This window comes from Crocodylus porosus, unplaced genomic scaffold (genome assembly GCF_001723895.1).
Source record: "Crocodylus porosus isolate Cpor-Errol unplaced genomic scaffold, CroPor_comp1, whole genome shotgun sequence".
Lineage (NCBI taxonomy): Eukaryota > Metazoa > Chordata > Crocodylia > Crocodylidae > Crocodylus > Crocodylus porosus.
The window spans coordinates 27,166,978-27,180,581 of record NW_017728913.1 but is presented as its reverse complement, the minus strand read 5'-3'; the positions used below and the strand labels follow the sequence as shown (position 1 = coordinate 27,180,581).

Sequence of the window (13,604 nt, the reverse complement as noted above, 5' to 3'; positions counted from 1 at the left end):
CCTGTTTGCAGTAAAACCAGAAATATTTAGTACTTGTATAACACTCTGTATTCAAACCCTGATTGAATAATCAGGATTCAATTCACCATGCTGGAGTTATGCCAATGATTTGAGTTAGCAAGGGATCGTCCCCTGGAGCTTGATTCTGAAAAGTGCGTGCCTGGGTCTACTGCCATGTGCCATGCTAAGCACACGCTTAAGTATTTTGCTGGACTGGTGCCAGCCAATTACAGCATCAAGCCTTTATTCTGTACAGCACTTCTGTGAGGTAGGAGTAAGTCAGGAAATAGAGGCAGACAGGGATTGCAAAACTGACTCAAATATCACAAAGTTGCTGGCAAAAAAGAGATTAGAATTTAAAAGCACCTGACTCCTAACACTCTCCTTATTATTTTAGATTATACTGCCTTCTCAAAGTTCTAAAAATTATGCAAACTTTCATGAGATTTATGCTTTCATATCAAGAGGAAGTAATACCACTAAATCTCTGAAATAATGGGTGCTTTGTCTGTGCAACTGCAGAAGTAGCACCATAAAAAGACAGCTTGCCAGTGGCTGTAGGCTTTTTAAGCAATGTTTTATAATAAATTTAAATTGAAAGAGTAAGATATTTTAAACCCTCATGTTGGAAACTATTGCTATATAGTTTTGCCGTTTGTAATTTGAACAGAAATTGATTATATGCCTACCTATAGAAAATAACCACGATGCTAAGTTTATCCACTGATTTTACCTCAGTGATCAGTTGGTTTGTATACATTATGAAAATGTTATGTGTGGCTAGAGAGACAGAGGGAGACCCCTTTAAAGCAGTAGATTGCCCACCAGAGAGATGCAGATCCTATTCCTAAAGCACAGGCACTTTTTTACCCAGGGGAGGTAATGGAATCACTCCTACACTCTCATCAGGTAGAGTTCATTACAAGCTGCACTTTAGTCAACCAGTAGGTAAAATAGAACTGTGATCTCAGTATTTAATGTTTTTATAAACTTCTGGTATGCAGCTTTAAAATTAGTTTGCCTCTAATTGATTTCAAGCATGCCATCAAGTTACACCATTTTCCAAAGCAGTGATTTTTCTGCAGATTGCTTCTCCCGAAGACAATACATATACTATTTCATAAGACAAGCATAATGAATCAGGTATCTGTAATTGCTTACACACTTGCTTCACTTTGCAGCCATGCATTGGTAGCATATGTCAAGAGCAAAAATGATGTATAAATGATTATGGGATTAGAATAGATTTGCAACTTAAAGAACTCTTACAGACAGAGAAGAAAGGTAAAAGGAAGATGTGCTGATTGGAAACCAGAGGAAACAGCATTGGGAGAGACAGAGTCCAAAGTATATGCATTTGGGATTTGGGGTTTATTGTCATAAAGTTTCCTGGAAGACTGGCAGCTGAAAGTCCTGTGAAGTTGATGCCTATTTAGATGAAACAAGACCTCCTTACAATATAATCTACACAGTGGGGAACAAAATACAGTGGGGTATGTTTAAACCTGAGCCTTTGATGGACTCTTTTATAACATCCAGCCCCTGGCAATGCCATGAGGTCATCATCTCTTGGATTTGTTTCTCTAGTTAGATTTTTTTTGGTGGTCAGAAGGGTTATTTTGACCTGCAGAACATATGGCAGGGCCATTTTGCTTTCCCAGCTTTTTGTCTTTGGGAGATAAGAGGCACTTTTGTTTTCTGGAAATGTTTAATTCTTTATTTCACAACAATTCATCATATTAATATTATTTTTGACCATCAATATTGTGCCAAGAGGCTTTGCCAAGTATGTTTTATAAAATATAAAAAAATTCAAATGATGGAAAGCCATACTGCCGTTTTTTTCCAGGAAATTACAGAACCAGTTAATAGTGTGTTTCTAAATAAATTCCATCAGTTTAACAGTCCTTGGTTTATCTTATTTATACATAAGCTATTTTATGATCTGTACAAATGTAGCAAAACAGAAGACAGTGTATGATAGTCAAGATAAATAAACTTATATATATACCCACTAAAATGAATATATTAACAACTTAAATATGTATCTAGCAGTGTGCTTTCTGTGCTACTTTTACTATTGAGTGGTGACAGACCTCTATCAAAGTACATTCTTAGTATTACTAAGTGCTGCCTTCTGCTGAGCTCAAAGCTCCCATTAAATCAACATAAGCTATGTCAAACAAAAGAATTTGGCTCTTATCCTTAGCAACATGCTAAGCCATGATCATCCACATACTTGTATTATAGAATTAGAACAACTTTAAGATTATGAGTAAAGGGAGTTACATTTTATCTTAGACTGACTAACTGCAGTCATGAAGAAGAAAAAGTGGGGTGGAAAAGCCACCTAAATGCTAATAGATTTTTTTTCTGAAAGACAGGCATTTTCAAATCCCCTTCAGGTAATGTGTGTCCTACAGTACCTATTAGGAATTTCTGTTTTCATCAGACCTCTTCAATAGATGGAAGTAAAGGGATGGCCTCAACAAATGCTAGTTCGAGATAGCATTTTTTTTTCAGGGTTTTTCTTCTTCCCAGCAAAAAAAACCCCAAACAAACAAACCAAAAATACATATTTAAATTTGGATTGATTTGTTTTACCTGTTCAAGCATTGAATAAAAGGAAATCACTTATCAGAACCATCTTTGGACATCTAGGTGAGGTTTTGTGCCATATTACACTTGATCCACCCTTAGTCATGCTTTTCTTCAGTGTGTTTCTTGATATATCTTTCATGTCAAGTAAATGCCGAACAATCCAATAAAATCTGGGTTTCCAAATACACCTTATGTCTTTTCAATTGTAAGCCCACAAGGATCATCTTTTCCTTATTGCATGTGCATTACCATTGGATTGAAGAGTCAGCTAGTGCTAGTGCTGACTCCTCAACAGATCAAGAATAAAAATTCAAGATAAAAACATCTAAGTATTACTGCATAGTTTAAATTACTGCATAGTTTCTGTCATAAAGACAGAAGGATCTGAGATTCTTTCCCAGAAGATGCCAGGGATGACAGATGGAGGTCCATAAAGTAAGCTGTCTAACCCTAGGGGTAAAGGCATCCATTTTAACAACTTCCCAAACCTCAAATGCAATTCCATTAGTGTAGGACAAGAAGTTAAATAAAAATTAAAGAAAGCTACCTATTATTGTAACATGTTATTTATTTCCCTAAACTGAGCAATGCTAATAAAAGTGCTTTGTCACTACATATAGCATTAAATAGCAAAGACAAAGGTATACTTTAAGCTGAAACGTCGCTTTTTTTGTACCAGGATTACAATTATAACTGGGTCCATTCAGGAAGTTGTTTCCTTTGAGGGAACTTACCTCCAGGACAGAGGGTACAAATAAGGCCCTGGACACCAATTAATTCTTACTGAAATCCCATGTTAGTATTTGGGTACTGTATGTGTGTTCTCCACTTCAGTGAGTCACTGCTTTTGGGGATTATACCACTTAGAATTATAAAAGGAAAAAACAAATAAGACTTCTTGTACTCAAACTGGACTAGTTCTATAGGAGCTAAAGAACATCCAGGTTTTAATATAAGCCTTCAAGTTTCATGACATCACCTCCAAATCTTATCTCTAATTTTAGGACAAGCTGTGCTTTGCTACTTATTAGTCACATAATTTATACCTGGAGTTTACAATACTGTGTGTTACTTGGAAATTACAGTACCCGCCAACACCCTTCTGACTAAAGCTGCTAGCATAAACATGGAAATACATAGATTCATACTGTGTCAGTCATCTCATCTTGATTCTCCTGCTCTCAGTCTGTCAAAACCTGATCTCCTAATCTTTCTTCCAAGTCTATAAATCAAACCCTCCTCTAACCAGTATATATCACAGCATTTCAACCTGAACATCATATTCTTTTTCCTCATTTTCCCATTCTGTCCAGGTTGTTGCCAAATCACATTGGTTCTTTTCCCTGCAATTTCTCAAAAAAAAAAAATTCCTCCCTCTCTATCCAGTTAAAACTTATGCTCATGGTTTGCTTACTGAGTCCCCTCTATTTTTGACTCCCTATTACACACTCACTCCCTACCCAAGAACATAAAATTTAATGACTAAAATTATCTACTTAGATTGCTTTCTAGAATTCACATCTAAAATTCAAATTTAAAACCTTTTCACTGCCAAATTATTTTCCAGCAAATTGTAACAGGCCAGTGCTAGGTATCGTACAAAGATACCTTCTGCAACACATTTATTTAATCTTCCATAGAAAAATTCAAAGTTCTCCGCTGCAGGCATTTCTACTGTCCTTTTTTTTTTGCTGCCTCTCTTCAGAATTTCTCTCCACTGGGCCCTTTATACACTTCTTTTACTTTTGTTTTTATTATGTTTTCTTAGTTTAGGTCCTGCATGCCTTTGTCAGTGCTGCTTTTATGATTGATGTACAAAGTCACTTCTCTGTGCATCTCACGCAAAACCAGGGAACTCATCCTCCTGCTATACTCAGCCCTGGTGAGACCACAGCTGGAGTACTGCATCCAGTATTGGGCCCCCCACTTCAGGAAGGATGTGGAGAAGCTTGAGAGAGTCCGGAAGAGAGCCACTCATATGATCCAAGGCCTGGAGGGAAGGCCGTATGAGGAGAGGCTGAGGGACTTGGGACTCTTCAATCTGGAGAAGAGAAGTCTCGGGGGGACATGGTGGCAGCCTACCACTTCATAAGAGGGGTACATCAGGAGCTGGGAGAACACCTGTTCACCAGAGCTCCCCAAGGGATAACAAAGACGTTCTTTACAATGCATGTGTCCAGGGTCTGGAACAGACTCCCCCCGGAGGTGGTGCAAGCACCTACTCTGGACTCCTTCAAAAAACAGCTGGATTTATTTCTTGCTGGGGTCATTTGATCCCAGCTGACTTCCTGCTACGGAGGGGAGGCTGGACCCAATGATCTCATGAGGTCCCTTTCAGCCCCTAATGTCTATGAATCTATAAATCTGTTTCCTTTAAATTGTTCCTTAAAATTTGTACTTCTTCTATCACTGTTAAATCACCCATTTAAGAAATGGTGTCTCAACAGTGTGACCAGGCGACCAGGTCACAAAAGACTTGGACGCAGGTGTCACAGTGGACGTAGTCTTCCTGGACTTTAGGAAGGCCTTCGACATTGTCTCTTACCCCACCCTCATTAAAAAATTAGGCATCTGTGGTGTCAACACCTACACAGTCAGATGGGTCGCAAATTGGCTGGAAGGCCACACCCAGAGAGTGGTGGTGGACGGGTCATTTTCAACCTGGAGAGATGTAGACAGTGGGGTTCCCCAGGGCTCGGTCCTCGGGCCCGCACTGTTCAATATCTTCCTTAGTGATTTGGATGAGGGAGTGAAAAGCACCCTGTTCAAGTTTGCAGATGACTCTAAGATGAAGGGAGAAGTGAGCACGCTAGAAGAGAGGGACAGGCTACAACTAGATCTCAACAGGTTACAGGGGTGGGCAGATGAGAATAGGATGGGTTTCAATACGGACAAGTGCAAGGTGTTGCACCTGGGGAGGAAGAACCAGCAGCATACCTACAGGCTGGGAAACTCCCTTCTCATCAGCACAGAGGGAGAGAAGGATCTTGGAATCATTATTGATTCCAAGATGAACATGGGCCACCAACGTTGGGCTGCAGTCAGGAAGGCTAACCGCACTTTGTCATGCATTCACAAATGCATCATGAGCAGGTCCAAGGAGGACCTCTATGCAACATTGGTCATGCCACAGTTGGAGTACTGTGTCCAGTTCTGGGCACCGCACTTCAGGAGGAATGTGGGCAGCATCAAAAGGGTCCAGAGGAGGGCCACTCACATGATTAGGGGGCATCAGAGCAGGCCCTACGAGAAGAGGCTATGGGACCTGAACCTATTCAACCTCCATAAAAGAAGGCTGAGAGGGGATCTGGTGGCTGCCTACAAACTGGCCAAGGGGCACCAGCAGGCAATGGGAGAGTCCCTGTTCCCCCCAGCACTACCAGGGGTAACAAGGAACAACAGCCATAAGTTGACTGAGAGTCGATTCAGGCTAGATATTAGGAGGCACTACTTCACTGTCAGGGCAGCTAGGAGCTGGAGCCACCTTTCAAGGGAAGTGGTGCTTGCCCCTACCCTTGGGGTCTTCAAAAGGAGGCTAGACAGCCACCTAGCTGGTGTCATTTGACCCCAGCATCCTTTCCTGCCCATGGCAGGTGGTCAGACTAGATAATCTGCCTAGGTCCCTTCTGACTCTACCAACTACGAAACTATGAAACAGGATCACTAAATATATTCTCACAATGCCCTCCAATGGAACACCAATGCTGAGTTGTTTTGCCTACATAAATCGTAAGAGTTTGGAGCAGAGATGAAGTCTGTCTCTGTATTTTTGTGCTGTCGTAAGCATGCTGCCAAGCACTTTAATAATAAAGCAATAATTGTAGTGCTTAGAGACACTTATGATCTGGCTGTGCTTCATATTCCGATGCAGCATACCATTCCTCATATCTTACTTTTGCCCTAAGGGGAAAAAAGCTGCTTATCTGAGGCAGAATTCTGTCACTAAACCAGAGAGCCAATTTAGGCACTCATTCTTAGTGATGTATTACAGGGATACAGTTAGGTGCATTCTCACGTACAATAACTGGAAGAGACTCTGATGCCCCTCGTGTTCTAAATGTTCTTCTTCAGAAAATCAATTTTCATAATCCCTGTTAATGTATTCAATACTGATAATTGAACTTATTACATAACAACAGGGTACTATACTCATGTACATGAATATGGAGATTAACTTAACAAGAAACAATAGAATCCCTGCTCTGAAAATCTTTCCCTTCATTGTCTTTTTTTTCCTCCAGTCATTTACTTTTTTGTTTAATTCATCTCCTACAGGCCCAGCTCCTAGCAATAAAAGTTCTTCTGACTTCAAATCATGCCTTTTCCCATGTGTTCCCTTATTCCTGTCTTGGGTTTTTTGTCTGTTTTTTTATTCCCTTTTTCCCTAAAAATTCCAACTAGACTTGGCAAATTTCAATTAGTTTAGGTTGTCAAATTTGATTATATATTATAATAAAGCTACATAATGTAGATAGTTAAAGTGTATAACCTACTTGTTTTCCCTTGTTGAAGGACTCATGCCTGCTACACACCAACCAGTGTACTGCGCTACAAAGCATGGCATAATTGGATTCACTCGGTCAATGGCAGTAAGTACTTGTGTTGAGAAACACCAACAGCAGATCCTTGCAAGCCTGCTTACTTTCATGTTTCTTCTCTATAATCGTAACAGTGAAATTATTTCTCCTTCAAAACAAAACAAAGCTTCTGAAGTGATAGCAGGAGACTTCCTCCTTTTGGAAAGGGAATCCAGAGAAGATAACTGAGGCATATATGTGGGATTGTGATCAATACCAGGTTTGGGCAAAGTGGGTGTACAGGGATACTTTGAGAAAGATGGAATCAAATAGTTTAATGACAGTGGTAGAAGTCTGAAACTCCTGAATTCTCATCCTAGCTCTGGCTTCTATTTCCTCTGTTCCTAGATCAGTCCTGTAATACCTCAGTCTCTTTTTTCTCTATATGTAAATAGGGGTTAATAATACTCATATAGCAAGTAGGTGCCACAGTTTAAAACTGGTAACTGTGCCAGGAGTGATTTGAATATATGAAAATTGTGCAATTGATTTCATAGACTATGTACCTCATCTAACTTAATTCACTCACGTGTGGCTCTTATACTTCGATCAACCTAACGAGGGTTCAGGGCAAGCTAAGTGCCAAAAAGTACAGACACTTGGGAAGGTTACCTTTGGCAAAAAATGGCCAGCCTGATCTAACTTTTGTTCACCTAAGAGGTGAACTATGTATATCGGTCTAACCCGTGCCTGATCTAATCTGAACATGTGTACAGAATGGACAAACCTTCTTCCCCTTCACCTCAGACCCACCAGCCCTCCCCATGGCCTCACCAGCCCCCTCTTGCCTGACCTGCTAACTGCTTCCTCCACCTCTGCAGATCCACTAACTCCCCCGACTCACCTAGACTTTACGTAGATCAGATTTCTGGCCTAACTCCCAGCACTGGTGATTGTGTGTACATGTGGGACTGGATCTATGATCATATGGCTTAAAGTGAGCCATCTGACTGTAAATTGGGTCCTGGGAACATGTGTACACATTCACAGTGCATCCCCAGGGACAGAAAAACCCAGTGCCTTGCTCCAGCCCCAGGGATGTGTTTTTCCTTTCCTCTCCACCTACCCTGATAGGGCTATCCAAACCCCTTTCTGCCAGACAGACAAACCTCCCCACCACAGGCCCACCAACAGCCCCTGCACAGGTTTTGCCAACCCCTTCTCCCTAGACCCCACCACCAACTCCCCTGATCCTGCCAACCCTCACAAAGATCCTTATGAACTCCACCAAGGCTACTAAGGACCTGCTAGTCCCACTCCCCGCCAATCTTGCCTACCCCTCTCCCCATCCTGACTTACCTAGATTAGGCTCTCTGCACCAGTGAATGTCAATATAACTGGCATACAAACTACAATCATGCCACTTAAAGCAAGCTGTGTCATTGTAGATCATATTTCAGGAATGTCTGTACGTGGCACAAGACTTCTGTACTGATATAAGCACAGTGTCTTGAATGGACATTCCTTCTTCAGACTAACAACTTTCAACCACCTATTAAGTGCAGAATTTCTCAAAATTAGGTAAAAAGAAATCAGTGTATGCAATTTTTCTCCTATTTTTATTTTTTTGAATTATGAAGGACACAAATAACACCTGGAGTAACATATAGTATAACACCCTTAAAGACCTTTTATGCAATGCTGTTTACAGTATTAACCATTGATAATATAGAGCTAATGTGATATTGTTATGTTTTGTTGATTTTAAGCAAGTCACAGTTTTACTACTTTCTTTTATAAGGTAAAAGTTTGCAAAAAGTCAACAACAACTAGCTAACATGCCTTATTCTTTTAGCTGGCTGCTGAAATGAAAAATTATGGAGTGCGTCTAAATACGATTTGTCCAGGTTTTGTTAACACACCAATTCTTCAGTCAATTGATAAAGAAGAGAATATGGGACAATATTATGCATACAAAGATGAGATCAAAGACATGATGAAATTCTACGGTGTGATGGAGTAAGTAAAGTTACAGGTAGCATGCTTTGTCTTCTAAAGGACAGGAAACCAAACAGAATACCACAGGTAACTGAACCACAGCAAGCAGAGTTAAATAGCACCTGTGATGTATTTCTGTACAAACTATGAGCAAGACATAACAGAAAGTAACAAAAGTGAAGAAATCAGACCTAGCCACACAAAAAAGGCAGTATTATTATATTAGTCAAATTGCTCTTTTTTCAGAGGTCATGTCTACCGAAGTTTAAATTACCGGAGGCAGATTACACAAGGCAAAACTCTCCTCAGCAATTTGCACTGCAATCCTGTTACTGATGTCAGTGGAAACGTGTTTGCAAAACAAGTACAGAAAAAAACAGCAAAATAGATCTAGGAGGGTAGTGGAGTAGAGGATTCTGACCCTAACTTAATAGAGATAACTTTGATAAGAAAATAAATAGTAACAGAATCTATTCAAGTACTTACCAGTTACTAAACCAAGTAAGGGATAATTTACAAAGTTTGGGTGGCTAAGTTATTGGAATTTCATAGCCATCATTAAATTCGTTGTGCTTTTGCTTCAGTTGAAAATAGATCTGTGCAAATAAAACAGAGTTTCGTTTTCAAGCGTTTATGCAAGGCTAGTTATTCATTATAATGTTAAAAAGCCATTTCAAATTATCAGCATATAAATCAAGATTAATATTAACAGTTAATAGCAATAACATGGTGTATTTCATTTGTCAGATTTTTTCTGGCTGAATTTACATATGGTATTTTACATAGCTTTTCCACATATTTATATTATTAGAAATTAGTAAAAGTATATTGTGCCATGTTGGGTTTTCAGATCTGAAAAAAACATTATATTTCTTTTCGTTTAGCCCATCGCTAATTGCCAAGGGACTGATAATGCTTATTGAAGATGAAACTTTAAATGGAGAGGTGATGAAGATTACAGTTTCCCAGGGGATTCATTTTCAAAAATACAACACACTTCCTCTTACATCAACACAATAGATCTAATTCTCTGATCTTTGCTTTAATGTAAATATGATTTAAAGACTAAAACTGTTTCTTTGAAAAAATATGAATGTAGTTCATATCCAACCAGTGATATGATTTGAACACCCCCATGCAAATAATAATGCAATTAGGAGAAAATGTTGTATTGTAACATGTTAACCTCTTACTTTGATTCAAAGTGCTGCTGATGGTTATTGTGTCTTTGATAAAATAAGCTCATTGTATAAAACATTTTTGTTGATTCAGTAATGGGGAGACAAATTCTGTCCATTTGTACTTGTATGTAATTATCTCCAACCTGCATATTGCACATGAATGTTAAGTTTATTTAGAGATGCTTGAGGTAATCAGTATACTCTCCTTTATTGTAATATATGTGTAGCTATTGTCATACTTTGTCACTGTTTTTGTAGCAGCACACTTAATTTCAGGGATTGTTTTACTATAGGACACAAATATAGTCATAAGGAAGCAATGCTTTCTTCCTTGTTTGAACAAACAACAAGTCTCAAGAGGACAAATTTTGCTCGAGTTTTCCCCATGCACCCGTGTTATTGCACTTGGTTTAAAGCAACATGGGTTTTGCTCTTTGGATTCCAGTTATACATAAAACAGTCTAAAAGGCATTTTGTTTTATATATATGTAAACAGTATCTGTACATATATGAATGAATATTTTCTTACTTTGTTACCAAAGAGTGCTGGAAATATTTGAATTTTCTCTTAGGTCATCTCTAATTTGTATAATGTTACTCTCCATTCTTAATTAAAGCCTCAATTAAAACCTCAGTTGTTTGTGTTTTTTTTAAACCTGCCATGCAAACATCTTAATATGATTCTTGAGTATATGCTTTCATATCATTCCAAATGAAATTCATAACTTTTAAAATCAGTTTTATATATTTTAAAAAACTTCAATTTACTGGGTCAAACCAATCCTCTTTTATACCCATATGGCTCTCATCAATTGCTAAGTCCCTGATCAAGGGAAATTTTTCATGTGGTGAGTACAGTATTTTATGATCACAGTATAGGTGAGTTAAAAACAATGGAAATGAGATAATACCCTAGCCCACTGATTACCTAATAGTAGTACCAGTACCTACCTTTTACTTTCACTCTGAAAGTGAAAGAGAAGTAAATAAAACAGAGATCATGGACAGTTGTTACATCTGTAGGGCAAATAATACTCTGGCATGCATCAATCGATGCATCTCCAGCAAAACCAAGGAGGTGATTCTTCTGCTTTACTCAGCATTGGTGAGACCACAGCTGGAGTACTGCATCCAGTTCTGGGCACCGCACTTTAACAAGGATGTGGAAAAGCTTGAGAGAATCCAAAGAATAGTCCCCTTATGATCAGAGTCTTAAAAGGCAAGGCATACAAGGAAAGGCTGAGGGATCTGGGACTCTTCAGCCTGAGGAAAAGAAGGCTGAGAGGGGACCTTGTAGCAGCTTACCAATACACTAGGGGAGTACATCAGGGGCTCGCTGAACAACTGTTCACCAGGGCACCCAAGGGGAAAACCAGGAGTAATGGCCACAAACTCCTGGAAGATGGATTCAGGCTCAACATTAGGAAAAACTTCCTCACAGTCAGGGATAAGCTTCCTCCAGAGGGGTTGTATCACCTACTCTGGAAATCTTCAAGAGGAGACTAGACAATCACCTTGCTGGGGTCACCTGACCCCCAGTAATCTTTCCTGCTTGGTGCAGGGGGCTGGACCCAATGATGTTCTGAGGTCCCTTCTGGCCTTACAATCTATGAATCTATGAATGTAGCTCTGCATAACTTAAGTGGACAACCACATATGCTACCTAGAGCACCTTAAAAATGGCAGGAGTGCTACAGAAATGTTGCTGTATGAAACAGCAGTTTCTCTTTAGTGCTGCAATATACACACAAACATATTGTATATATATAACAAAAAAAAATACATTTTATACTGCTACATATTACATCTTTACATATTACATCCCATAGCACTACAAAGTGTGTGTGTGTTGGGGAGGTCTCAGTTCCCCAGCATCCTACAATGCTCCACTCTCTTCCAGCAGTGCTGCAGGGCTGCAAATTCATCCTTTGCACCTCCTGGCTGGAAACCATGCTACTGAATGCCTTCATGGTGACTTTGTAGTGCTCCAGATAGGGGGCTTGAGTCTTTCCACACCTCTAGCATTACATTTTTGCAATTCTTCAAAGTGCTGCAGCACTTGGAGAGTTACAAATATACATCTGTTCATGAGCACAGAGAGGGAGTCAGTCAAGTTAGTCTCAAGTAAGGCAGAAGGCAGGATACATTTGTACCTTATAGATTAACAGAATAAGATATATACAGAGAAAACTTGAGCACTCTCAAGCTTTCGTGAACTTCAGCTCACTTCATCAGATGCTGTGAAAGGACAAGCATAGACCAGGATATAGATTTCATAGACATTAGAGCTGGAAGTCCAGCCCCCCACCCAAAGGGCAGGAAATCAGCTAGGGTCATAGGATCTCAGCAAGATAAGCATCCAATTTACTCTTGAAGGTGTTCAATGTAGGTGCTTGAACCACCTCTGCTGGCAGGCTGTTCCAGACCTTGGGGGCTCAGACAGTAAAGAAATTCTTCCTTATGTCCAGCCTGAAACGGTCTTGCAGGAGTTTATAACTGTTCGATGTCATCATCCCCTGGGGCGCTCTGGTGAACAAACATTCCCCCGGATACTGGTGGTAACCCCTGATAAATTTATAAGTGGCCATCAGATCATGCCTGTGTCTGAGCTTTTACAAGCTAAAGAGCCCATGGCCCTCAGCCTGTCATCGTAAGATCTATTTTCCTGACCTCTGATCATACATGTGGGTCTTCTCTGGACTCTCTCAAGCTTCTCCACATCCTTTTTGAACTGTGGAGCCTAAAACTGGATGTAGTACTCCAGCTGCAGCCTCACCAAGGCCGAGTACAAGGGGAGAATGACATCCCGGGATTTGCTTGAGAAGCATCTATGGATGCAAGGCAGCATTTTGGTTCCTTTACTAGCTAGAGCATCACACTGCAGGCCTATGTTCATTTTGTGGTCAATGATGACCCCCAAGTCTCTTTCTTCCATAGTACTAGCCAGCGTAGCACTGCCAAGCCTATAAAGATGCTGCAGGTTTTTCTTCCCAAGGTGGAGAGCCTTGCATTTTTCAGTGTTAAACACCATCAGGTTCTTGTCCACCCATTTGCTGAGCCTGTCCAGGTCAGCCTGGATTGCCCTCCTGTCTTCTGGTGTGGATGCTTTGCCCCAAAGTTTGGTGACATCGGCAAATTTGGCCAGTTCGCTTCTGACTCCAATGTCCACATTATTGGTGAAGATGTTGAACAATATGGGTCCATAACAGAGCCTTGGGGGACCCCACTCATCACAGGGCACCATGACGATTTGACGATTGACTTCCGTCAATTACTACCCTCTGGTCCCAACCACGGAGCCAATTTT

At 40.1% G+C, this 13,604-nt stretch overlaps 1 protein-coding gene across 1 annotated transcript in view; it reads left to right on the top strand.

Annotated features, from left to right (window-relative positions):
* Positions 1 to 10,931, top strand: part of HPGD (hydroxyprostaglandin dehydrogenase 15-(NAD)) — a 37,652-nt gene extending 26,721 nt beyond the window's left edge. The window contains exons 5-7 of the mRNA XM_019534629.1: positions 7,114 to 7,190; positions 8,974 to 9,137; positions 10,001 to 10,931. Of these exons, the coding sequence (XP_019390174.1) occupies positions 7,114 to 7,190; positions 8,974 to 9,137; positions 10,001 to 10,136 (377 nt within the window). The 3' untranslated portion in view covers positions 10,137 to 10,931. The remainder of the gene's footprint in view (positions 1 to 7,113; positions 7,191 to 8,973; positions 9,138 to 10,000) is intronic.
* Positions 10,932 to 13,604: the final 2,673 nt, after the last annotated feature.